Genomic DNA, 27292 nt, shown 5'->3' with positions numbered 1-27292 from the left:
TTGGTAATTGTATATGTTTTTTGTGTCAGTGGCATTGAGTGTAGTGTACATTAGGTTTCATAAGAACTGGATGATATGAAGTGCTCAGTATATTTCCAGACATGACTGAAGTGCAAAATGCAGTATGGCACAGTCCTTTTTCCCAGTATTTGTATGTCTTTGAAAGCTGGACAGGAAAAGTATTTGGGTGGTTGTCTACATCAGCTTAGCACAGTGAAGTCTGTGTAGCCCTTTTCTTTCATTTGACACCAGTGCTGAAGGTTTTGCTGTTTACTGGAAAACCACTTTTAAATTGCTTTTATTTCATTCTGCAGTGACCTGACAGACCTGCTTGTTTAAAACTTATTTCTAGTCTTGCTCTGTTTAAAGTCAAGAAGCTTCACCTAATATGCTTAAAGTTGAGCTGTTACTAGTGACTTGGGAAGCAAAGTGCTTTCTCTACACTGCGTATTAAAAGAGCCATGTACATGTTACATGGGTTTTATGTTACTGCTGTTAGTGTTCAAGAACTGCTATTATTTTTAGTTTTGAATAGGGTTTTCAGAAATTTGAGTTGTTCACAGCAGTCTAAGAGTCTCCTGTCATGTTTTGTTTCTCTTTGCTTTATTTTTCCTGTGTTTATAGTGGAAGTATATTATTCTTCATTTAAAAAAATCATTAGAACACACTTCTCTGCTTTTGGGTATATTTTGGCATTGACTTATGTCCATTTTGCTGTGAAAATACAATATTTGAGAAAAAAGTTTCCTCATTCAAATTATACTGCTTTCCCTGTTACTCCTCATTGGTACAATGTATAAGTGCCATGTTTTCTTTTCCTCTGTGAGCTTTTAAGAAAACTTGAAAAGTAATTGCTAAGAAGGAGTGGATTCTTGTTTGTAGGCTTGGAACTAGTAGTGTCTGGAGATGTCTTCTCATAAAGTGTCATGCTAAGAACATGTTGAGAATATTCTGTCTTCATCAAACTGTTACTGACCTTAGGAGTTCTTCTGAATAAAACTTTTTACTGTGGATGATTCTTACAGAAAACTGCTGACTGACAAATAAAACGAGTGCTAATATGGGAAGGAAAGCATAGGAGTTTCATATCCAGTTGATGAAATTTCAAAAGAACAGTAATTAACCTAATGAATATAATTATTTGTTCATTTTATTTGTCATGCCTCCTGGCTTAGACAATTTTTATATATCACTAAAACCGTTATTTTTGTTAAAATATATTAATAAGCATTACGTTTTAAAGACACAAAACATGGTTTGCTTACTGTAAAACAACAAACTGTGCTATGGATCTCAATTTTTGAGTGTGTTAGCTTTAATTTTGGTTGCTTTGGAGCATGTTGGCTGCTGCTTAATATCTGTATAAGGTACCAGTCTATCAGTGCTTAAATGCACTGTGAACCCGTGTATTTCCCTGATGACTTCAAAGGTAGTTATGCACATGTTTAATGTGAGTGGGCATTATTTAGTGACATTAGGTCAAACTAATTAGTCTGTCTGCTCTCCTACTTTGCATCTCTTTGTGCACGCAGTTGGCATCTCCATGGAATTCTGTCCAACTCTCGATCGTGTACAAAGGTTGCAGTTTATATCTGGCCATTCGAAGTGTGTTTATAACTGACTTTTGTTCTTGACAGATCCCCCAGTGGTGTGTTGACTACATGCGCTCGTTACCTGGCCCGAAGAGGGGCGTGGCGTGTACCCAGCCCAGGCGAGTGGCCGCCATGAGCGTGGCACAGCGGGTTGCTGATGAGATGGATGTCATGCTGGGGCAGGAGGTCGGTTACTCCATTCGATTTGAAGATTGCAGTAGTGCAAAAACCATTTTGAAGTAAGTATGGGAACTCTCAGGTAAAGCTATAACATTATACTCGGAGGTGAGAGAATTGCAGGGTAGTGAAAGGTGTGAGCAAAGGTATGAAAGGAGTAATAAGGGAGTGAGTCTATGAATAGGTTCTTTCTGTGAGTGGGGAAGAGAGACTGGAACCCATAGCATGAGCTGAGAGAAACCTGAGGTGTGAGGCTTGAGTAGAGTTGGAAATTATTAATTCCTTCTAAAGAAATCACTGCACTCTATGGAAATTAATTTTGAATGATCCATAAAGAAGGTGGTGATCTGAAGAAGTATTTTATAATTAAGGTGCTATTCAGAATAAAGCCCTTCAGCATGCAGTTTCTCTTTGTTATTATACATTCAGATGTTTGTCTGTGGTATCTTCTACTCAGGGTACTTCTGGTGAAGTTCAGTGGTTTATTTCAGCAAGGAGAACTATCCAGAGTGTCAAAACTGGCTGTGGGACACAATCCCTAGCATTTTCATTATCAGCTGCTCTAGATTCCTGTGCTGTGTCGCTGGAACCAGGTGCACTTAATATGTCATTTGCAGTTTACATTCAAAGTGTTCACTTAAAAGCACCACACAGTGTAGTTCACGGATTAATGCTTTTTCTATAAAAGAGGTATTCACCTTTGTTATACAGGTAGTTGAAGGGTAGAGAATAAAGTTAATGTGTTAAAAGAAATTAAACCGAGACAGAAAAACAAAAAGTGAATGGATGATCTGCAAACAGAAAAGAATAGCAACTCTTGCAGAAACAGTATTTCTAGGATTTCAGAGGATGTTTTCCTCCTTTTCCTGTGTCTAATTGTAGGTGTGGAAGTCTGCCAGTAATAGTCTACAAACTAGTTATAAATGTTCCTGAAGTTTATTTCCCCCTCTTTTTTTTAAGTTTTCCCCCCTTAATCCCAGATTTCACTTACACTCTAAAGTAATTTCTGTTTGAAATCTTAAAATGGCCTTGTTACCTTGTTGGAAATAGTTTACTGATGTTTCTACTTTTAATTTATAAGGATTGTGTATCAGACTTACTAAACAAAATGTATGTTGAAATTGCTTCTCTCTGTGTTCAGATATATGACTGACGGGATGTTACTTCGTGAAGCCATGAATGATCCTTTGCTGGAGCGCTATGGTGTTATCATTCTTGATGAGGCCCATGAGAGAACACTGGCTACGGATATCTTGATGGGAGTTCTGAAGGAAGTTGTAAGACAAAGATCTGATTTGAAGGTCAGTAATGATGAAGTCCAAAAGCATCTCCTTTCTAGTTTCAGGCATATTAAATAAAGTATCTGTGTGCTTACCATTAGCTAATTTTTATAATTGTTTTTTGATCTATGATAATCTACGTTGGAAGGATAACCCTATGAAATTCATAATGTGGTTTGTATTGAAGTTACTACAAACAATGTAATTGTAGCTTAACTTTATGTATTGGACTAAGAATGTTTTTGGACCTTTGTAACAGGGGTGCTGTATTCAGGTGATAAAAACATGCTTAATAGTTGATTACTTTCTTACAGTTACATATTGCACATGTAACATTTCACAAATTCTTGTTAACCTCTTGAATAACTTTTTTTTTTTTTGTCCTCCAAACCTACAGGTTATAGTTATGAGTGCTACTTTAGACGCTGGCAAATTTCAGATCTATTTTGATAACTGTCCTCTTCTAACTATCCCGGGTCGCACCCATCCCGTGGAGATATTCTATACTCCAGAACCAGAAAGGGACTACCTTGAGGCTGCCATTCGAACAGTGATCCAAATTCACATGTGTGAAGAAGAAGAAGGAGATCTGTTACTCTTTCTTACTGGACAAGAGGTACTTTCTTCCCTTTTTTATCCATTGTTCTATACAATAACTCAGTCTTGCGTAGACTGAGATTTTTAGTTTCCTTTTGTAGTTTATAATTTAAACGACCTGAGATATTTTCCCCTGCCATACACTCTGGGTCCTTTGACACTGCACATGTCTGTAATATACATATGCTATACCAGCCCTCTCTAAAATGAAAATTCCCCTTAACTCATGTACTTCAGAAACCTGTAGTGTGATCCCAAGGTTTGTACTGATGTGAACTCAAAACTGCTGGGTACCTGATAGCATCTTTGGATTTTACTGAAAAGGTAGTTCTCTGCACTTCTGGATGTGTATTGTACAACTTACCTGAAGAATAACCCTTTGGTTCTGCTACTTAGCTGTTGGTATAAGTTTTAATAAGAATGCTTAGGTTTTGGGTTTTTTTTTTTTTATTAATAGCTTTGAGTATTAGGCTGTAGACTTTATGTACCACAAATTCAGGGAGTTATGTCTCAGAAATGGACTTGGTGCCTTGCGAAAGAGAATTGTATAAAAGCACTTAAGCTAAACTACATCAGGAAATGAGAATTTTCTGGCCATCTTAAATACTTTACTTGAAATGAACTGGGGTATTTTTTTAGTCCTAATCTGTTGCTTTGAAGCTCTTTTGAGTATCTTAATTAGTAGACTGAGATGGAGAAGAGGTAAAAAACCCATATGAAAAGTTTGCATTATGAAAGTTTGCTGGACTTTGTCAACCTGAAGTTTGTTTTAAGTAGGGAAAGAAAGGCAGCTAGCAAAAATCTTTTTCCAACTCGTTCTCTTTTCAAAGGATGTGGTACAATTCAGTGTCTTTCATCTAACCATACACAGTTTTAACTATGCCAAGGGAGGAAAGTGGTACAAATAACTTGTGATGCTAAAGGTATCCAGGCTTCTTGAGTAGGTTTGTCAGATATAAAGATGTGTTGCCTCTTAGGTGAGTTTTAAGACATTTGATTAAAGTGTCTTCTGGCAAATCATCTCCTCCCTTGAAAAACAAGGCACTGGTGGTCCCTATAAAAGCAAATACTCTGGCCTATAAATTTGTCCTTCTTTGCATTATTGCTGTGAGTTAAAGTACAGGTAGGGAAACTGTTCAACAGTTGAGGTTTTTGAAGTCTACCTGCTTGGTTTTAGCTTGAATTTGTAGTTCAGACTAGTCAGGCAGGTAAATGTGTGAATTAATGAAACAGCTGTTGCAAATGGGTGAATGAATCGGTGGCAACAGAAAGGAACACTGCTGACCAGCTGTTTCAGCAGATTACGTTTTCTTACCAGGATGCTAAATCAGGCTGGTCTTTAACCTTTCCTGAGGCACAAATACTTGTCCTTCTGATTTATAAATTATGTCCTTGCTACATCAGTTGCTGTGTATTACTCTAAATAACCTGTTGCAACAGTTGCAGCAGGGCATGGGATGACTAAGTTTTGCTTTGGCACATGGCTCCCCGCTGAACTGGGCTAGTACCCGCCCGAGCTACAGACTTACTCTGTTATTTTGTATGAACACGTTCTTTGATTTCCACTGAGTTAATCTGCAGGTCATAATGTATTATAAACAAATGTTAAATAAAATCCTGCACATGGTACATGCTCATATATATATGTGTGTGTATGTGTATATATATATATATATAAAATTATGCATAAATATATTGACCATGTTGTATCACTGAATCACTTAAAACTTGCACTGATAAGATACCCTCCTCTGCTCTGGAGTCTACAGTCGTGCAGTCCAGATTTCAGTCGATGGTACTGTCCAGGGGTGCTGGAGTTGGCTCTGCCTCAGGCTACTCTGAATTTAGGTGGTTAGCATGAAATTGAAGTCTGATTTAGCTTCTGTAGAGAAGCTTTGAAGTGTTTTAACTGTTTTGATTAATGACATTTTGGGGCCTCTGCTGAGCCTCATAAAAGTCTGCAGATGTGTCACTGTTGAATCTGAAGTGATGGGACCTACTGTACTCTCAAGAACTGGGAGGTGTGCTCTAGGTACCATGCTTTGGGTTCAGGAGGCTTAGTAGCTGGAAATTTATTTATGCTAGGCAGAAATGCTGTGTAGTTCTTTTGGATTCTTGAAAACAACATGAACAGAGAAAAAGATCTGTGTTGTCATGCCCCAAAAAAATAAAAGAAGCTTAAATACATTTGAAAACTAAAGGAATCTTAATTGTATAGGCCTGTTACTGGATGAAGATAAAATTGTTGTTAATGGTGCAGAAATAAGTATTCAGTAAAAACTTCCTGAATCCTGAAAGGGGGAAAAGTATGTGATTATGTTGCATGAATTGCTTTTCAGTCCATTAATAACAAAAGAGGATGTTTAAAACCCAAATTTATTAGGAATAAACATTTGGAAACGGGACTTGTCCTACAGTCCCTGTACGGAAGAGAGCTCATCTGTTCATCTTAAAACCAAACGAAAAAACACCCTGGTCTATCAGGAAGATTCCAGAATATGGAAATAATGTTCATGTTTCATGCCAGTATTCAAAAAATGTATAACCTGGGTAGCTGTAAGCTAGGTTGTCTGATGTCAGTCACAGGCAAAATTGGACACTGACACAGATTTCTGTTCACAAGGGAAAAGCATAATTACATTTCAGTCAACATGTCTTTCTTAGACAATAGGTGTTGTCAAACTTGTTCTCAGTCATTGAGATTACAAATTTGGTAGTCTCGTTGTGTAGATACACATTTGTTAAGGTTGACTTCAAGTGTCTCAAGACTGGCTCACCTGCAGATCTGAGAGGCAGCTGGTTTATTGTCTACTGGAGTTCTGCTAAAACACTATTAGATTTTATACTCCATTAAGATCAGTAATCTGGGAGTAGCTGTAACATCCTTACAGACAAAACTTGTGGAATGGGGGTGGCAGAAATAATGACACAGAAACTGTATATATATGTCTTACATGTTTTGTTAACATAGCCACTTATAAATGCCAGTTGTGTTCACTGTCACTCTGATGCCCTTTTCTTTATAAAGCCAAATGCATCATTACACATTTAGGAAGGAGAATCCAGGCTGCATCTGGAGACTTGAAATACAGATCAGCAGTGTTGTTTTTGATGGTAGATAAGTATAGTGAAAAATGGTGCTGCAAAGTTCAGTGTCCTACAGAGGCTTAAAGTGATATTGATAAAATTGATGTTGGCATAGGAGAGAGTTGCAAAACATTTTTGATGTTTTGGTAGAAAGTTTTGTAATTAAAGGGGTTTATTTTATAGGCACAATTTTTTTTTATCACAGTAAGACTGTTTAAACTGTGGAACTGAAAGAAAATGGAGGATTTCTTATGAGGAAATCGAAGTAAAAATTGACAACTCTTTTAGTCTCAGTGGTAGTGACTGGGTGAGGTTAAGCCAGTCTGTGTACAGGCTTAACGATTTGTCTTGTTTAGCCTCACGTAGAAAGTATTGAATTGGGTGGCATAAACTGAAAGAAGAGTAATAATAATAATGTTGTTTAAGTGCTAATGGGAGGAAGGTTTTTTGCTCTTCGTTCATTTGAGATGGTGTCAGATATTTCCAAAGATCCTGAATATAGGAATTATGCTGAGGCAAGCTCAGTGTTGACTTGACAGAGCAGTTGTAGTTATGGTCAAGTGTTGGCTTTTTCCATGTATTACCTTTTTTGTCTGAGTGCATAACTTTACAAAGTTTTGTTTCTCTGAATTTGTGTTCAGAGGTCTCTCCCGAAGTGATGCAACTCTTGGTGCCAGTTCTTTTTACTGCTGTGTCCTTGTTTTAGCTTGTATCAGTCTGCTTTCATTCCCAGAGGAAGAAAGGAAAATTAGGGAAGTTCCGTGCAGGTTTAAGGACACAGAAGGCATTTCTAGAAGGTTCATGGCATCCAAGCCAGCTGTGCCTAGCTGTGCCCTGCCTGTGATAGAAGTCAAAAGAGAAGGGGGCGAGCTAAGGTGTCTACCAGATATTTCTGGTTTGTGAAATAATTTTTGTCTATGCATTTGTTTCCCTTCTTGTGTACTCATTTTACACAAGGTAAAATTGCCTTACACTTTTTAGGCATTAGTTTCCTTCAGGGTTTTACAGTTATGTCTACTTGACTCATTTATCCAAGGTGAAGCTAAATCTAACTCTGTGTAGTGTAGCAGCTGATGTGCTGTAGATAAGACTCACCTGTTTAAAAGAGCTTATAGTATGTTTTAATTGGAGCAGTCTTGAAGTTTTTCTTATCCCATGAGATACTTTGGGTGTACCAAATAGAGGGTCAGCTGAAAAAAGCGTTTCTGAAATAATGTTACGAAGGACCATGTTTACAAAATCATTGAATTCTGTTTTGCATGCCAAATATGTGAATTGTTCCATTAACTCTGCTTAAAATGACATCACTAGTAACTATCTCTTTGTAGAAAGGGTTTTTGTAAAGATGAGAAGTTAAGATCTAAAGATGGAGACTGACGAGCAAGTTAACTGGCTGTTTGTGTGTACTGCTTTGGCCTGTGAGCCAGAATGAATGCCAGCACTCCAAGAGTTTTGGCTCAGGATAATTCACAGTCTGTCATTCAGTAACTGCTGTTTTATTATCTGTGTGATTTGAAGCCTCCCCTGTGGCACTATGGTTGAGTCTTGCACACAAACAAAACGGAAGGAAATTCAGGTTATTGGATTGTTACCTTTGCAAGAGTAATGTAACTCAGTAACTTAAGACCACAGAGGTGTTCAAAAGACTGGGAAATGCTGAGAGAACTGGGCTTTTTTGGCCTTGAGAAAAGAAGGCTTGGGGGAGACTTACCACCATGAGCCAGTATTTAAAGGATGGCTACAATGTAGATGGAGACTCTGTTTTTACAAAGAGTCACATGGAAAGTTGAGGGGTAATGGATAAAAGTTACTCCTAAGGAGTTTGTGATTAGACGCAAGATGAAAATTTTTCACAGTGAGAATAATCAGGCATTGGAATAATCTCAAAGGGGAAATGGTGGATTCCACAACATTGGTCACGTGGGATTTGGCTGCATAGGGTTTTGAGCCATATTGTCTAGACTGTGCTTTTGCCAAGTGTGGTGGTTTAACATCAACTGGGAATTAACCTCCAAATAAGCCACTCTGCTTCCCTCCTACCCCCTGTCTAATGCAGGAGGGACAAAGGCTGAGACTATGGGTTGAGATATATTGAAAGCTAACAGCAATGAAATAAGAAACAGTGAAAGCAACAGTATGAATAACAAAAGCATGAAAAAGAGAAGGTGCTTTACACACAAAATGTGTTCACCACCTCGACTCAGTAACATGTGGCTGTCAAGAGGAAAAGAAGATGGGGGACCTTCCTGTGGTGTCTATGCCTGAAACAAAGACGACATGGAGGACACTCCACAGCTGGTGCTTCCTGGGGCTGAGACAACATAACAGTGACAGACAAACCCCCAAAAAGCTGGATCATCCATGTTGTACCGCCCGCTTTTCTGTACCACTGGGCTTGGGCTCACCACCCCTCCGTTCCTGGATGGCTCTACTGAGCTGGGCTCAGGCTCGCTGCTGCTCCATTCCTGAACTGCTCAGCTCATCTGGGCTGTGCTCAGGCTCGCCGCTGCTGCATTCCCAGACTGCAGCACTCGCCTCACTGCTGCATTTTGGAGCCACATCCTTGCTGTGTTTGCCACTTTTCTCGGAGCTGTGTCCCAGCTGCGTTGACTTCCTGGAGCTGCGTTATCCAAGGAACAGGAAGGAATGGGTGATGGAGGGACTGAGTCCGAAGCGCTGGTCGGTGAGAGCCGGCAGCCTTGCCGCAACTTGAAGCTTCCCCAAGGAAGAGAGGGAACAAAATGGTGCACTTTGGGGTGTACTTGCCTTTTTCTTTCCCCTGAAACCATGCTCCTCTTCCCCCTTTCCTGCTATGACATGGGTGGTATGGAATAGCAACCCAGGCATGCCCACATGGCTCTAAGCTCCACCCCCTGTGGGCAAACCTAGGACACCCAGGAGAGGTTGGATCAGATCACCTCGAGGTCCCTTCCAACCTCGTGTTCTGTGATTCTGTGAACTACACTGCTCCTTGTCTTTCTGGTTTCTTTTTCTGTTTGTGTTTAGGGTTTTTTTACTACCATTCAATGGAACTAATAAGAATCATGTATTTTTTTTTTCAGTGCAGACTTGTCTCTTATAGATGTGGTGAATTAATAATATATGCAACTGCTCCTGTAATTTTTTCTGTTGTTCCTGCTAATGATCAAGTATATTGCTGTCCCTATCCAGAGAATATCATAATGGAATATAAGCAGCAATCCTGGCATTCTGAGTTCAGGACTCCTTTTGTCAACAGGTTTCAAACTCAAAAATTTCCTTCTGGTCTGGTGGACCGTTGCATTTTTAGCTGCACGGAAGCACAACTTTAGTGAGAGGAATAAAAATTAGTGCATCCAAGGGTTGAGTTTGTTGGGGTTTTTTGGATTTGTTTTTTTTTGGTTGGTTGGTTGGTTGGTTTTTTTGGTTTGGTTTGGATTTTTTTGGCACTAACCATCAGCTTGCCTTTTCTTTGAAAAGTAGGTTAAGATGGAGTAAAATTCCTGTCAGATTCAGGAGGCATAATTAACCTATTTACTGTTATGTGAAAATATAGATGGCTGCAGTTCTGTTTGTAATAAAAGTGGAAGAAAACCGTGCACCCTGTTCTTTGTTTTCTAAACAAAACACTGCTAAGCACTGATTCCCATCCAGATTTTGGCCTTGCTGAGATCAGGAAAGTTCACACACAAACGCAAGTTCACGTTAAAATCCTGAAGCTTTTTGGTGTCTAGGAATTACTTTCTGATACTTGAACTCCTGAATGGAATCAACCTAACTGGATGGGTTTTCTAAATATTGCCTGTTGTCCACCAGTTGTTTGGAAACAAAGCAGCCTGCTCAGGTTTTTTTCTAGAACTAGTCTTCTTAATGACAAGATTTTTTTGGAAGGAACACTATGTGAATTAGCTTAAATTTGATTTAATAATAGTCACCTTAATAAATTTATTTTCCTGGTTCCAGCTTTTTCCCTTTTGTAACCTGTTTCAATTTAGCTGTAGGCACAAAATACAAATTGTTGACTCTCATTTGGATTTTGAGATCACTTTGTTTTTCCTGGTTGAAAAATATTCACCACCCCATTACCTTCTTGATCACTAGTATATCTACAAAAAGAAATATTTTCTCTTTGCTGATTATTTTCTGTCTTTGGAGCTTTTCCAAGGAAAATCACTTAGGCTGTTGATGGTATGGAAAAATGTTGAGAACTCCATGTTAGTATTCAGAATGTGCTATTGTGGAGTTCTTAACTGCTGCTTAATTCTAGTTTCCGTAGCACTTCAGCTAAATTGTAGTTATTGTCTGTCTACTGTGCATTTATTTTGATTGGATCAACAAGAAGTTTTTGGAAGTTTTAAAGTACTTAAGACTACCAGGACAATTCTGATGACTAGGTGTTGTGAAGTATAGATGTGTGTGTTGTGGCACTTGCAGCTTGAGATAAATGAGCATTTTAGCTAGCAGTGTAACCTTTCCCCTTTTTGTGGTCTGTTTGCTGTTTACCTTTTGGTAGTCAGCTCTTTTTACAATGAGTGCATCGATGGACATTTTCATTGGCTACAATTTTACTGAGAAGATTAGTCCTAAGAAATCTTTTTTGTGAGGAACTAGGATCAAGTTCAGTTGAGTGTATTAACTAAACCTCGCACTTTGTGCATTTTAGGCCTGTTTTCTTTGATTAACTGTGAAGCAGGTCTTTGGGCTGATGCACTGGGCAGTCATGGGTCTGAGTGTGGGTTCTTTGATCCTGTGTCTGTTCCTGCTTCCCATACCCTGGTACCCACTATCTCAGGTAGTCAGTGGGATAGTCAGGGCTTTGAGGAGCTTTTCAGGTATAATCTAAATGCAAGGCATGTTCACTCTACCTTCCTGTTCTTCCATCCAAGAAGAAAAACTTCCTCTTCTGTGCATGTTGATGGAATAATCCCGCTTCAAGGAAGGGGTTTTGTAGTGGATTTGTTCGGAGTAGATAGTGTGCAAATATTTAAAGGTATGTGGTGGGGTTTTGAGGGTTTCTGTTTGATTTTTTTTTGTTCCTTTTTTTTTGTTTTGTTTTGCCTTTTTTTTTTTTAAAAAAAAGCTTTTCATACTTGAATTAGTTGGGACCATTGAATTAGACTTGCTGAATCTTCAGAGGATTAAATTTAGAATTGTGCCTTCAACTATATGTCTCATATCTCTGGATTTAAATGTCTTCATGTGATCCTAACAAATCTTTAACACCTAAAAGAATCCGTAACACTTTCAGACTATTCTTACCACACATAGTCCTTCTAGATTGTGTGCTCTGGGATACCAGTTTTGGCCATCATCTGGGTGGTTCTGGTTACAGGCAGATTCATAGAATATCCTGAATTGGAAGAGACCCACTAGGGTCATCAAAGTCCAGCTCCTGACCCTGCACAGGACACCCCCAGGGATCACACCCTGTGCCAACCTTGTCCAAATCTTTCTTGAACTGACAGGTTTGTTGCTGTGACCACTTCCAAGTAAATATACTGATAGTATATATACTGAAGTAGATACACTGGTTTATGTCAGTGGTAAATAAAAGGAAACTACTCTTCCTTTTTATAATTAAGACTACTGCTATTAAATAATTCTCTTTTACCCTCTTTAGATGAGTGGCAGTGGCTCTTGGTGACTTGCATCCTTCATGCAAATCTGTAGAGAGTAATGACTGTATTTGCACTTGTCATCTCTATGTCGAAGTATTTTAATGAATCCTGATTTAGGGATACTTTGAAACTACACTGGGAAACTCTAGGGAGAAAGAGGACTTTTATCTCTTCTGACAGATGATCAGTGGCTCTGAACACACGTGTCCTGTAGAGTGTAGTGCTTTCATTTATCACTGCTTGTGTGTATTTTACTATCTCTTAAGAATATACCTGTCCTGGAGTCTCTGGTCATTACTGTTGAAGATTAAGCATCCTGTCCAGCATCACAACTTTCACAATTGCACAGTATAATCTGCTCAAATTCCATGAGTAGTGTAGTGACGCTCAGACCAGGAACTAAGGTCTGTGCTCTACTTTTGTTTGTATTAAATATTTAACTCCCTTTTCACTGGGAGGCTATTACTGAACTTAAAAAGGGAGTTTATCAGGAGAACACTGGGTACTGACACCTGTATAAAGAAATTAGTTCTCTGTTAGTAAACCAGAGATGGACATTGCAGCTCAGTTTCTGGTATGCCCCTTGCCTTTTATGAAGATGTGTTGGATTTGTTGGCAAAGTGCACCTTTTAAACAAAAAGGTTTTTGGTAAATATCTACAATTCATTCAAATTGGCAAGGCAATGCCAGAAATCATTAGGCTTACTCTTAAAAGGGCTCTTGGATACCAGAGAGGAAGAGCCTGCATTTTGCCATGCTTACATTAATTATAGATACTGACCAATACAGAACAAGTATTGTCTGTGCTTTAAAACTTACTCAGTGCAGTTGTGCTGAAAACTTAAATGTCTCTTTAAGAATGAAAGACCCAGATTTGGTGCAGATCTGTCTGAACTTATGGTTTTTAAAAAGGAGACTGCTTTTGCTTTTCAAATTACAGTTAAAAGCAGTAATTTTACAGAGCCTTTAGATTACCATTTCCATGTATTTGCTTTAGGGTCTTAAACATCACCTTCAGGCTAGTGAATTAGTTGTGATAAGGGAGGTCTCCCCTCTTTTCTCAGAGTATGTTGTAGCCATTTCTTCACTTTTGCCTACTATTGCTTCTTGTCATGATAACTTTATTCTCCCATCAGTAGTTCAGCTGGAAGATCAATAGTTGGTGACTGTGTCTCTTAGTTATACTATTGGGGGCTCTGTTGTGATTTTTAAGTTGAAGCTAATGAGTGGTGTTATTCATTAACCTGAATTTCTGTGCACTTCAATTTTCATTAAATCTTGCCATAATTATAGGTCACCTAACTGGCTTAAATATAGTTGTTTTAAAACTAAATGGAGTTATAAATGATTGGGCTGTGGTGAACTGTTTTGGATGGTAAGCAGAAAATAGGCTAGAAAATACTAAGGTAAAAAAAGGTATGAAATATCTTTAATCTTCAGAGTATTTCACTGTCTCTTCTTAAGCTTAGATGGGATTTCAGTTAATTTTAAATTAAAATCTGAAGTGCAGAATTAAGAGGTTTGGTTTTGAGCATCCATGTTTATACTGTAAAGGTGTTTGTTCTCATTAGGTACAATGAAGCAAATCTTCCACATAATTGCATTAGTGATACGTGACATTAAGGCTTAATTGGCTTATTTTAAATATCTTGCACATCAGTTTTTTTCAGATTGTGAAAATTGAAAAGGTCATGAGTGCGGTTTGATATTCCAGGGTGAGAGATTTCAATTTTAGTACAATTTGTAGAAATTTAATTAGGAAACATGACTAAAAGAAAAAGGATGTTGAATACAAATTAGGCTGTTCATTAGAGTATAGAAGCTGAAACATCTTGAAGTGTTGTGGAAATTTGATTGCACATTCAGTGAGCACCTTGAATGATTTTTTTTTTTAAGTTATTTTTATTTTTTAAGTAGAAGTTATTGTAATTGTTCTTCGTGGTGTAGACTTAATCTAATTGTCATAGGCACTCTAAAATAAAATGCACTTCCTTTTTCATGCCCTTCTCTTTTAAACAATATTTTTGTTTTGTAGGAGATTGATGAAGCCTGCAAGAGGATAAAACGAGAAATCGATGATTTAGGTCCTGAAGTTGGTGACATCAAAATCATTCCATTGTATTCCACCCTTCCTCCACAGCAACAGCAAAGGATATTTGAACCTCCCCCACCAAAAAAACAAAATGGAGCAATAGGAAGAAAGGTAAATACTGTGCTGTTTCAGTATTCTGTTCTGTAAGTATCTGCTCACAGTTGTGTGGGCAATGAAATAAGAGTTTCAACTGCTTTAGATATAGCTAAACAGCAACAAGTAGAAGTTTTTATCACATTAGAATTTTTAGATAACTTGGAATTTGTTTCTCAGTGCAAATCAAAGTTCTGTCTTCCATCTATATAAGGCCAGGATGTTGTAGTAACAGTTTGATTTATGTTCCTGTGAGAAATATGATTTATGTGGAGGGATGGGATTTTTTCCATAGGTAATTATTTTGAGACGTGCTCTTTTTTTTTTAAACAAAATGGAACTTCTCTTCAGGGGAGGTAGTCGAGCAGGTTTTCTCTGTTTCTTAAGGTTTTTGAGAAAGGTGCAAGTTACAAGAAGTGTGTTGAAGTTAGAGGTTTGTGTTTTCTGTAGTAGTAAATGAGGAATTGAGGTTCTTCCATTGGGCAGAATGGATTGAGAAACTGAAAAACTTGAAATGGCACAGTGAATGTTCTTCATAAAATTAATGTCAGCGCTCACATAATGCACATTAGAATGCAGTAGAATACACTAGTGACAACTTTCTAGTGTTCTAGAAGAGTAAATCACTTAATAAATTTAGTGAAATTATCTTTGTTTTCCTGTTGAAGTTGACTGCAGGAAGCATTCAGCCTGAAATCATGAAACTAATGCTGCATCAAGATTGTATTAGTAAATGACTTAAATGAATGAAATTGCTCTTAAGTAGCGAACAAGTGGTGGTTGTGTATTTCATTAAATTTTCATTCATATTTAAAATTGTGCCCTTCAAGATAGGCAGTTCTTGGCTTTCTGCATAAGAGGATAACAAGTGCAGAGTGTAGCTTTTGTTATGTTGAACTGTCAGAGCCAGTACCAGTCTCTGAGAGGAAGACACTAAGACAATCTTGGTGTAGCAGCTATTTCACTACAAGAAAAATTGTTACATCCAAAGGGTACCAACTGTAGACACCAGAAGTAGGCAGCAGACTCAGACCTATGAAGTTACTTTTCCTCTTTACCTGCTTTGGCTGAAATGTTCTGACTTCCATGTTTTAGTTTTTATCTTCATAACAAATCTAACTATCAGTGAAAGTGTGTCTGTGTTGTAAATTTGTTAAAATGTTGGTTTAGTTTCAGTTGGTCTTGGTGATCAAGATCTGTAAAGAAAAACCATGTGTTGCTGTGCCTCCGTATCTTAAAACCAGGCTCCTGTGGGAGTCAAACTTTGGTTTTAGAACTGCTGAAGAGAGAGCTAGCAGGTGGTGTGTATTGTTTCAAAGGCTCTGATGGTCATAAAAATGTAAGTGAAGTGCTTGCAGTGTCTCCTGAGCTTTAACTTTGTGAAAGGAAAGATACTGGAAGTTTTGTGGCATCTTGCAGTAGCCGTGATGGTAACAGCTAGTAGTGACACAGCTTGATAACTTAGCACTTTTTTTTGTTCCTCTTTGGGCTAGGAAAAAGCAGCTATTATTTTGAGAAAGCTTAAGATTAGAGATAAAAAACCACAGTTAATCAGAGTATTTAATTGATACTGTGGAGGAATATGAAGATGACTTAACAAAGAACGTTTCTATTCTTATCCCATGTTAAAGGCTCCCTGTCTTATCCCTTCTTTTCAAAGGGATAAGATGTTCTAGTTTGTTTCAGCAGTCTTAAGCATTGCTGGTTAATACATATGCAATATAGATGTATTTTTAGATGTAGATGCTATATCTATTTTAATATTGAAAATAAGGTGTTTAAATTTGTCTCAGTAACTGCAAAACTGCAGCTAAAGCTATTTAGGTACAACTTATTATTTTATGTAGTTTAGTGCTAATTTCAGTTGTTTGATTTCCAGGTAACTTTGTACTTTGATTTAGGCTTGAAAGTTATGTAATTTCATCACTTTTTTTTTTCTTTTTTTGAATTGCTTTTTTTTTTACTTTAATGAATTTTAGTTTTTTTAAGCAATGTTACATTTACAAATAATATCTGTACATACAACAAAAACCACTGTGTAAATAACTTTTTTCATTCTACCTTTGGAAACTTCTGTATGATTCAAGTATAAATTAAGTAAATTCAGGTACAAGTTAAATTGCTGTACCTTTTTGGATTAAGCATACTAACAGTGTTGAGTTCTTGGTATTGAAGTGTCCTAGTAGAAGTCAGTGATTAAAAACAGGACCAAAATCTTTTGTCACTTCTGTAATTGATGTTTGAAGATTTTGGGTATGGATAGTTCTGTACGTTAGCAGATACAGAAAAACCTGGAACCTTTTAGATGAGGTATATTCTGTAACAGCAAGCTGAATGTGGATTGACTGGCCTTTTAACGTGGAAGTGTCAGTTGAATTTGCATATTTATATCTTAAATTTTTTTATGAAAATATATTGCAATTTTGCGCCAAATTGCTTTTATGTTTGTGGCCTTTATTTCTATATCTATCTCTATAATATGTGCAGGTTACATGAGAATGAAATGTGTACAGGATTTTTTTGTTTGAGGAATTCTAAGTAGCGCATTGTTTCAGGGTGAAACACCGTAATTCCAAATTGACAGTGTTCTTTTCCACCAAAGTATTGCTTTCAATCTATCGTAGTATTTGGGCAAGCTTAAACCTTAAGTCTACTTAAGAAGAGACAAGCTGAGTGTAATAAGTAGCTGACTGGCAAAATGATCAACCAGCGGGAAGGAAAATCAGCGGGATTATCAATCTAGTCCAGCCACTGGCTTCATTGTAATACTGAACAAAGTGTTAGGGGCCTCTCCAGTTCTAATTGCTCAACTGAAAACAGTGATGAGAAAATGCTCTGAAATTAAGACACGAAAGGTAAGTAGTTCTGATGAAGTGCCGAACAAGTTTTGGGTCTTTCCTGAGATAGGTGATTAAATGTGCTAATAACGAGATTCCGTGTAGCTGCTGTTGGGATGAGAGCCAATGGTATCTATAGACTGTTACACTGCATCTCTGGACACACAATTTAAATGGTGGCAAAATTAAGCCTCAGACCTCTGGTATCACCTTTAATTTTTGCACGAGACATAGCCTTCAGAAAGTTTATAGAAATTTAACATTGAACATTAAATATCTGTAACGGTGTTTGGACATCTGGAGACAGAAAAAGACAAAGTTAAAATTAAATACACAATGTTCAGGATTTTAGCTGGAATGTATTGATAACTGCTTTATTGCAAATCAAATAAAAGAAAATACTGTGCTGTTACTGTGTATAACCTCTGATTTAATATTATTTAGCCAGTTTGTACTGTTCAGGCTTTCAAAAAAGGTAAAAAACTGCAATTAACAGATGATGTTAAAGGGATCCAGTGTAATTTATCATTTTGTACCAGACAAGTGAGAAAAATTTTGAATAGCGGTTTCATAAGTAAAATTTTTGTTCTTCTGTTTCTTTTTCTCAAAATTAACATTTGTTGTGTTGTTAATAGACTCATAGGGGAGCAAAAAGAGTGGACAAAATTTGCTCTTTTCACTAGAAGTTCCTTGGGTTGATTTCAGATCATCCTGTGAAAGTGTTAAAGTGCAACTCTGGTCATTACTGATGCAGTGAAGGAAAGTTTGCTGAAAATCCTTTGTGCAGAGACAAAATCAGAGCTCTTTATGTTCACAGTGCAGTAACTTCATTTAATTGTTTGTTTTTTTGGGTTTTCTTGACAGGTGGTTGTGTCCACTAACATTGCTGAGACATCATTAACAATAGATGGTGTTGTGTTTGTGATTGATCCTGGCTTTGCAAAACAGAAGGTAAATGCTATTCTGTCTTCTCTTTCTTTATAGTAGGAAAGATGCTGGAATCTGTTTTGATGAGGTAACTGTTCCCTTTGTAGACACCAGGTCTGTTTTCCATTTGAAATCTTAAACTTGGTTGTTGAGTTTTTGTTTTATTTTTAGCTTGCAGGTTTGCATTTAGTCTGCAAATTTTAGATAGAAGAATTTTATTTTAAAAACTAAAAAGAAACGTGAGAACTTAGAATTAGACCTGGAATGTGGATTTTCTAAATCCTTTAGGATGGTTGGTTTTGTACTTTGTGTCTATGCTTAGGAATGCTCAAGTAAAACTAAGAAATTGTATGAAAGTAAATTAAAACTGGTGCTAGAAGCCTCCTCTTCTTTTAAGTCACTCTAATAGAAAACTCCAGCACTAAAATAAGAAGCAAGAAATGATACATACTGTTTTATATCAGTATTTATCATGTCCTGTTGCAACCCTGAAGATTGTAATCGAGCTTGTACTGTGATTCTTGGAACATCATAGGATGTTGAGAGGAACAGAAGTAGTTTTCCTATAGTCAAGCCAATAACTAAAGAAAGAATAAAATGCATATCATAATTGTAATTTAGTTTTTTCACTAACTGTAACTTTCTTTACAACTTGGTTTCTTAGACTTTTTGTTTAACACCAATACACACTGTCAGCCTTTTAAACTTTGGCAAAATGTGGCAGACATACAGCAGAATGTGAGTTCAGTAACAGTGCATCTTCATGCACAAGTTTCCATCACCATTTAGGCTGAGTTTTTTTCACAGGTAGTTCTTATACCAGAAGAATACCTTCTGTAGAGAGAACTAAAGTTTTTGTACATATTTTATACTTACACCAGAAAGGTGTTAAAACAGGGACCAAGAACACCTTCAACTGAAACTACTATCTGATACTGCCTTTTTTTACAGTATATTCCTTTCCATGAGCCCTACTGAGTTGGCAGGGCTGCTGTTTTATCTATGGCTGCAGTGGAAATTTTACAGTAAATACCAGCATGTATTTTTTACTGTGGCAATCTGCATGTACCCTTGAAATAGAGTTTTGTTTTGTCATCAGCCTCATTTTTACAGTTCTGTTCAACCTTAATGTTAGTTTGTTCTGATCTCTAGAACATGATTATTCAACCTCATAATTACATCAAGACAACTTTTTTTTATGGAATTTTTTGAGCATCATGATTGTTTAGCACTCTATAGAACAAATTGGACATGTTCCTTTTGCCATGAAAATCTTAATCTAAAAATACACGCACTTAAGGAGAACAGGGAACCTGGCAGGAGTTGCTGTTAACAGATGAATAAAAAATGCTGTTCTCTAGACAGTTGTATTTGAAACTCTCTGTCACTGATCCAGAGCATTTTGTAGCAAGTTTTTTTTCTCCTTTCAGATATATACAACTTGTGATTTCCTAGTCAGAAACTGTGCCTGACAATACATTTAAAGCAGTCTTTATTTTTTCAGATAGTTGTCTTAGCCATGAACTGTTTATTCTTTTCCTTCTTTCCTGCTCTGCTTCCACTTTCAAATAGGTGTACAACCCTCGTATCAGAGTGGAGTCTCTGTTGGTGACTGCGATCAGTAAAGCTTCTGCTCAGCAGCGAGCTGGCCGTGCTGGCCGTACTCGACCAGGCAAGTGCTTCAGGCTCTACACAGAGAAGGCTTACAAAACTGAAATGCAGGTAAGGTTACTTCTTTTAGGTTACGTTTATAAGCACACCTGATTCAGGTAGTTGAGTGCCGTGCTGTTAAACAAAATCAGAATTTGAATGCTTCTGGACTAAAAAGGGTTTGGAAGAACCAGTGTTTTGAATTGTCTTTTTTTTCCCCTCCCCCCCAGGACAACACATACCCTGAAATTTTGAGGTCTAACTTAGGATCTGTAGTATTACAGCTCAAGAAGCTTGGTATAGATGATTTGGTGCACTTTGATTTTATGGATCCTCCAGGTATCTATTTCCATCTTTCCAATCTTTATTTTTGTGACTATTTTATATAATAACAATATGGAATAAAATTCTTTTACCTTTTCTTTTTCTTTTTCTTTTTTTTTTTAATTGTAGTCTGTAAGGAATGTCTTTTGTTTATCCTGAAATTTAGTGACCTGTGTCATATTAAAACAAGCTTTTTGTATTTCTGTCTGTGTAAAAGCTTTTAATGGAACCAAGGAATCTACTGAATGCTCCTTGCCTGCAGAGCATAAGAGAAAATTATGGGCATTAGAAAGTCTATTATTTGAAATTCTTTTACTTATCACCTTGATTACACATTCTAATTGTGTAAAATCGGGTAGTGTTGTTAAAGCTGAATACATGGTTTTGGCTCAAACTATAAAGTTAATGTGTATCTTCTTTCTAAGTGTTAAATGTTCATATATGCTTCCAAAATAACTGGTTTATATTGCTAATTAAAAATGTAGATCGGCCATATATAAATATGTTAGCTAGTTGGTTTTTCCCCCCCCAAATAAAAATATAACATAGTCTGTAAGCTTTTAAGTAGTTCTATTTTTTTAGAATTCTAGAAGTTCTATAAATTCTATAATTGAATACTTGAATTTCCTTCTGTTTCATTTTGTGGGTTAATACAGACTCTGTATGAGAAGTGCAGGATTAAGAGAACATTTTTGCTGGCTTTGTGAAAGACTGTAGATACCTAAAGTTGAAATGGTTGAGATTTTATGGCTGTATTGATCTCTCTGGTATGGAACAAGGGAAAAGGTATCTGCAGGGAGAGGAAGTGATATTACTATGATACTGAGTATATCACAATGCCACTGCTGTCTGAATTTTGAAAAGCAGTAATCTCCAAATATTTAAAGCTTGTGATTAAAGCTTTTTTAAATAAATTTTGTTTCCTCCCCCGCACCCGTATTCATTCGCACCTGGGTGTGTATTACTGAATTTGGTATCAGTTTTGTGTTTGGATGCTAGTGAATGGAGAACAAAAAAACCCTAAAAGATAGCTTATAATAGTCTGTGCTTCCTCATTTTTTGCTGATTCAGAGCAGTTTGGTTAATGTGCCTACTTACATACTTTTTTCTTTCAGCTCCTGAAACTCTGATGAGAGCCTTAGAGCTTTTAAATTACCTGGCTGCTTTAAATGATGATGGAGACTTGACTGAATTGGGATCCATGATGGCTGAATTTCCATTGGACCCACAGCTGGCTAAAATGGTTATTGCAAGCTGTGACTACAACTGTTCTAATGAGGTCCTATCTATTACTGCCATGTTGTCAGGTAATAGCAGGAAAAGAGATACTAAACAAAATGCAGATCTTCAGTTTGGGGGAAATTTGAGTTTTCCACATAAAAAAAATCATGTATTTCTAATAAAATTAGAATTGTTTTTTAAAACTTTATATATGGGTTCAGTCATTATAGATTTATGTAGAGATCTTGAACCTAATCACTAGTAATGTTAAGAAATTAAGACACATGAAATGGCTAAAGAGTTTGCTCCTAATATCAGTGAAAAGTGTATATATTTGAGTTGTTGGGTGGGGGGAGGGAATCAGGGTAATGGAACAGAAATTTCTACTCAGGCTCATAGACAGGATCAGAAACGTCAGTTCAGCCACTCAGTTTAAGGCAGTGACATCTGTTACATATTGTGCATTATTCTGCACTTTGATAAATCTCAGTATTCCCAAAGGGATTACAGTCTAATTTATGTTAAACCACAAGCTTGTACATGAAGTACACTTTTCAGTCATTAAGTGGCAAAACTGGAGAACAGTCATTACTTTTAAAGGGAAAAAAGAAACTTGGGGTGAGGATGTATTTTTATAAGAATTAAGTACACAGCTGTACTTTGCTGCTGTGTCACATGAATAGCTCTGTGTCAGAGCAGAGCTGCTTGCTGAGAGAGCTTGATGGGGAGGAAAATGTTACCACACAAATTTGTATTTTAATTTCCTGGTTACATAGAACTGATGTTGATTTATAGTTATAGGTCATAGGACAAGCAACAAATGGGGATGTTCTTACTCCTGAGTACTCTTTTGTCTTTGGGGTGTGCTATTTTACCAGTGCTCTCCACAGCACAGGTGTGCTGCTGACATACTTAACTTGGTTGGATAGAGAAAAAAAAAACATTTTGACTAAGTGTATAATCTCTTGCTTCAGTTTAGTCTTACAGTATATATATATATAAAAGTTTTTAAGAACAAGATAAAATGTTTGTTGCAGAGTTATCATTGTTCAGACTCAGAGCAGATGGGCAGGGCAGAATCATAATATTTTTAATTAAATGGTAGGCTTAATTGCGGAGGTGGTGGTAGGTTGGTGCCTGTCTTTCTCTTCCCTTTTCCTGCCAGTATCTACTGCAGAACAAGTCAGTCTTATATTTTTGTCAGTGGCCTTCAACTGATTTGCCTTACTCCTTTTCCAGTTTACCTTTTCCCAGGTCATGATAGCTTTTTTTGTTTTAAGGCACAATTAATAAGATGATTAATAAGGGGGGGGGGGTAAAAAATGGATTGAAGATGGTTAATGTGCGTGTTATAACTAACATACTGCTCTTAAAGAAACCCCTCACGTAATCCTGGGACTACTTCCCAAAGCAAGCACTTTTTTTATAAACCAGCAGCATAATTATATGTTTTGGTGCCTAAAGTCCTCATAAAGATTGTCAGGCTTTGGATAGTAATCCATGTATTAAGTTTGGACAGAATGGGAAACTAGGTACCAGAAAGGAGCAAAAACAGCTGAATAAATGAGCAGATCAAATGATTGTACTTCATTTTATAAAAGCTTTGGTGTCTTGCTGTGGTATGGAAAGTGCTATTACTTACTCAAAACAGTTAAGACAGTGATAGAATAATTTGGATTTTGCTTTTATTAATCTGAGTTTGAAATTAAAATTATATTATCTCTTTTTTCAAATGCAGGACCCACTATTCAGGGTGTTTATTTCACACCTGCATTTCCATTTTCTTTAATGCATTGGTCTTTGTTGATTTGTTACCATGTGATTCACTGTTGCAGTGTGTATTTTTTTTCTCAAGTTCCGTCCAGTATTCAGCTCACATATTTAGTGCTTTGGGGCTTTTATGCAAATTTAAGAATAAAATAAAATAAAACCACATAACACCCCACAAAAAAGCCCTCATCTGATAGATCATATGCAAAGAGGTGTTCTCATGAGATTGCTGGGCTTCAGTTATGCGAAAGCTAATGTATTCTCAAACAGATGGAAATAGATAAAGGATTTGTAACATCTTAGCATTAATTTTATTGAAATTTAGCCTCCTAAAAATTACATCTACTTTAAACACAACTGATTTTTTTTTTACGCTCTAGGTCTCTGTAAAGTGAATCACAGAATGGGTAGGGTTGGAAGGGATCACAGTGGGTCACCTGGTCCAACCTCCCTGCTCCAACAGACCTCTTTTATAAGTACTTTCAAGATCTCCTGAATTAGTATCAATCTTACAAACTTACTAGAATGTTGACAGACCATTAATTAGGTTGGCTGCAATACTGTTTGTGGTCTTTGCTAGTCTGTATTTGGAAAGGAGGTGGAAAACCATGATTTTTGGATTCAAGTCAGACTGAGTCAGATGTGTTTAAGAGAATAAAATGATAGGAGAAAGCTCATCATGTTGCAATTTTTTAATATGTTTTTTATTTGAAATAGTGCCAAAGGACAGTTTAACCTTCCACCACTACCGCTACCATCACAACCTTTAGACTTATTAATACCTTCATTCACATGTTTCTGTATACCAGTGCTGATAACAATACCATCTGGGAAGAGACTTGACTAGTGTGTTCTGGCTAGTAACAGACCTTTGATAATTCAAACTCATGTTTGTTTAGACTGTACTGTCCAGTACAGTTTCAGAACTATCTTCTTTACTCTGTCTGTAGGGGCTTTCTGAAAAAGCAATTTGCAGTTGAAGTGTTTTATTCCATGGGGTACTAACTCCTGGTAGAGCTATCAGCACTGGATTTGAACTAAGATCTGTTTAGCCTTCCAGCAGGTAATCTTGATGGCCTTCAGACTAGAGATTTTGATGCCTACATACAGTTCTATTAAAATAATCAGGTACTCTGTAGCTTTGAAACCCTCTTGTCTTACAGATGTGGTTAGGTGTTGATGTACCAAATCATGGTAGTAAACAGTCCAAGATGCAGTTGGAGGCCATCCTGCCCTGCCCTATGCTCTGTGAACTGACCTAGCTAGGCCTTGTTCCTCTATCTGTGAATGCGTGACTCATCGATATGGGCGTTTGTGTTGGGCCCATACCAACCTTGTTTAGTCCCACAGTGTTTTGTTCGCCCCACGGAAGCAAAGAAAGCAGCAGATGAAGCCAAGATGAGGTTTGCCCACATAGATGGAGATCATTTGACGTTGCTGAATGTCTACCATGCTTTCAAGCAAAGTAAGTCTGTCCGTTTTGGGAAATTATTTATAATGCTTTGTGCTGTCAGCTTTCGTTCCTGGGTTCCAAGAGCAGTTTGGAAGGCTTGGGCTTGGGTTTTATTATTTAAGTTCTACTTGCCTTTGGGGTCAAACAAAACCAAAAAACTACCCAAGAAATCATGTAATGAACTGATGAGCATGGAGACAAGCCAGACTTTTAAATCAATGCCGAGTAACCTTGGACAGAAGGAAGCAAGTGTTCCTATAATTAAGAAATATTGGAAGTTTATCTGACATTAATTATAAAAAAATCTGCATAATTGCTTAGTGATTTATCAGGGAAAGCAGTGCAGAAATTGGTGTGAATTCAATGCTGTGAATTTGGAGAAGAATATGTTCCTAGAACCAAAACCTTTTTAATCCTAACTTTTTAATATAGTTAGGAATTCTGTAATAAGGCTTTAGAATAGATGAGAGGCAAAGGGATGATGCATCAACAAGAAGTAACTTAGAACCATGCAATACATTTATTTAATTTGTGTCATTTCTGTGTATGGAATTTAGGGACAATGTGTGGTCCTCCACAGCATAGCTGAAGTATATTTTAGCAGCTTGAAAAAGATAGGAATGAACAGGTAAAGCTAGTTCTCTTAAAAAATGACTACCTAAGTGTCACACTTTTTTTACGTGACTTACACTGGTGGCCAGTAAAAAGATTACTGTTAACTGCCAGCGAGGTTAAATTACATGCTCCAGTTGCATTTTCCTGTAAGCAAACAGAAAAGCAACAGTTTTTACCTGGAGTAGAAACCCTGCAGCTTAGTGCTCCTTTCTGTTTCAGTTTTGATTTAGAAAATTTGTATTGAAGCCTTCTAACACTGTCATCATGTGACAATCCAAAATAAGGATACCTTCAGAGTAAAAGTCCCAACAAATTTATTCTATGTATTTAAAACAATAGCTGAAAACCTTTTGTTAAACACCTGTAAATTGGAGACGTGTTGCTTGTTTTTCTGTCAGCTCTTTAGTTAACCAGGATCCAAGATGTCTTGCAAACATCCTGTGTGGGCATGTTTCTGGAAGCTGCTGCTTTCATACTCTGGTTACTGAGGGATGGAATTATTTTGGGAATCATCTTATGTTCAGTTTTGCTTTGAAATTGTGAATTGATTCCTGGAATCAGAAGATAAAATACTGTTACTGTTTGTATCTAGAACAATATAAAATATTTATGGGTTATCTATGATGCACAGTTCAGGTGGCTCAGAAAATAACATGCTGTGGTACTTCACTATACAGTAGAATCCTAACTGTACAAGAGCTTCATCATTCATACTTGATTTAACATATATTCTGTAAGATAAAGCACAGAAAGAACTTGGACCTACCTCAAATTACATAACTTTCCTTCTTTTCAATGTAAATTAAGAAAAGTCTCATTCTGTACAGGAGTTGCCTGTCTTAACAAGAATTAAAACTTAAAGTTTTGTTGGATTATTAAACTGACAAAGATTAGAAGAGCATTACCTGAAAAGTAAGAGAATTGGTAGGGAATGCGAAATATGCAGGTATTTATCCTGACAGCATGGCAGAGACTTGCTGTTTTAGCAATTTCTTCTTAGAGCTTTCAGCAGTAGGAAGGGTAACATGAGAGTACAGAGTTGTGTTACAGTTGCTGTATTTTACCAGCCACCTACATTTACTTAAACTGCTGTGAGGTGCATCACATTAAAAAAGTCTGTATAGCTCTTAGCTGTTACCTGAATGCTTAATTTAAGGGGATTTCATTTCTAAAATACAGCAAAGTTATGTACAATCACCTTTGGTGTTTGCATGCTACAGTTAAAGATTGCAGTGTTCCTTACATAAAGTTATGTTTTTCACTGCAAGTTTGGAAGACGATTTTTTTACTTACAGGGTGTGATTTTTGAAATGTCCAAAGTTTAGTGGTGTGTGGTATTTCAGCAGAACATCAGTGATTGTGTGTATGTTGTGCTGGTGAGGAGAAAAAACCTGATTTTTTTCTGTCCTGACCACACACCTCCTGAATAGAAAGTAGTTTTGGCAAGTCACCTAATGCAGGAAATCAGCTGAACAAACTAAAAGCTGCTGTCATCTGTAAAAGTTTATGGATATTTTTTTCTGGTTCATCTGACTGATCAATTGGTTAGTTGCTATTTTATTTACATGTTCTAATTTTGATTCATGTTTTCTAATGTTGCAGATCATGAGTCGGTTCAGTGGTGTTACGACAACTTCATTAACTACAGGTCCCTGATGTCTGCAGACAATGTACGCCAACAGCTGTCACGAATCATGGATAGATTTAATTTGCCCCGTAGAAGCACAGACTTTACCAGCCGAGACTATTACATCAACATCAGAAAGGCATTAGTTACTGGGTATTTCATGCAGGTATGTGTGTATTCTCATAGGTAACTTAGTTCAGTGTTTATGTGGCTCATAATGTTAGTATGGTTGTTATAATTTGTCAAAACTTAATGAATGTTACTTAAATTATACATGGCTAACTATATTGCCACCTAGTCTTTGTCAGGTTGCTTGGTTATTACTCAAGTAGCACTAACCAAGACCTGTGGTT

The 27292-nt window shown here is 37.0% G+C and overlaps 1 protein-coding gene across 1 annotated transcript in view; it reads left to right on the top strand.

Annotated features, from left to right (window-relative positions):
- The window catches only part of DHX15 (DEAH-box helicase 15), a 48051-nt gene that overhangs the window by 8809 nt on the left and 11950 nt on the right, over window positions 1–27292 (top strand). Inside the window, exons 3-12 of the mRNA XM_027642661.1 lie at window positions 1638–1831; window positions 2911–3070; window positions 3447–3665; window positions 14366–14533; window positions 18217–18303; window positions 19852–20001; window positions 20160–20268; window positions 21369–21560; window positions 24587–24709; window positions 26915–27105. Of these exons, the coding sequence (XP_027498462.1) occupies window positions 1638–1831; window positions 2911–3070; window positions 3447–3665; window positions 14366–14533; window positions 18217–18303; window positions 19852–20001; window positions 20160–20268; window positions 21369–21560; window positions 24587–24709; window positions 26915–27105 (1593 nt within the window). The remainder of the gene's footprint in view (window positions 1–1637; window positions 1832–2910; window positions 3071–3446; window positions 3666–14365; window positions 14534–18216; window positions 18304–19851; window positions 20002–20159; window positions 20269–21368; window positions 21561–24586; window positions 24710–26914; window positions 27106–27292) is intronic.

The sequence above is a fragment of the Corapipo altera genome, unplaced genomic scaffold, assembly GCF_003945725.1.
Source record: "Corapipo altera isolate COAL_440 unplaced genomic scaffold, ASM394572v1 22, whole genome shotgun sequence".
Lineage (NCBI taxonomy): Eukaryota > Metazoa > Chordata > Aves > Passeriformes > Pipridae > Corapipo > Corapipo altera.
The sequence above is the reverse complement of the archived record's forward strand: the minus strand, read 5'-3'. Positions and strand labels throughout refer to the sequence as shown.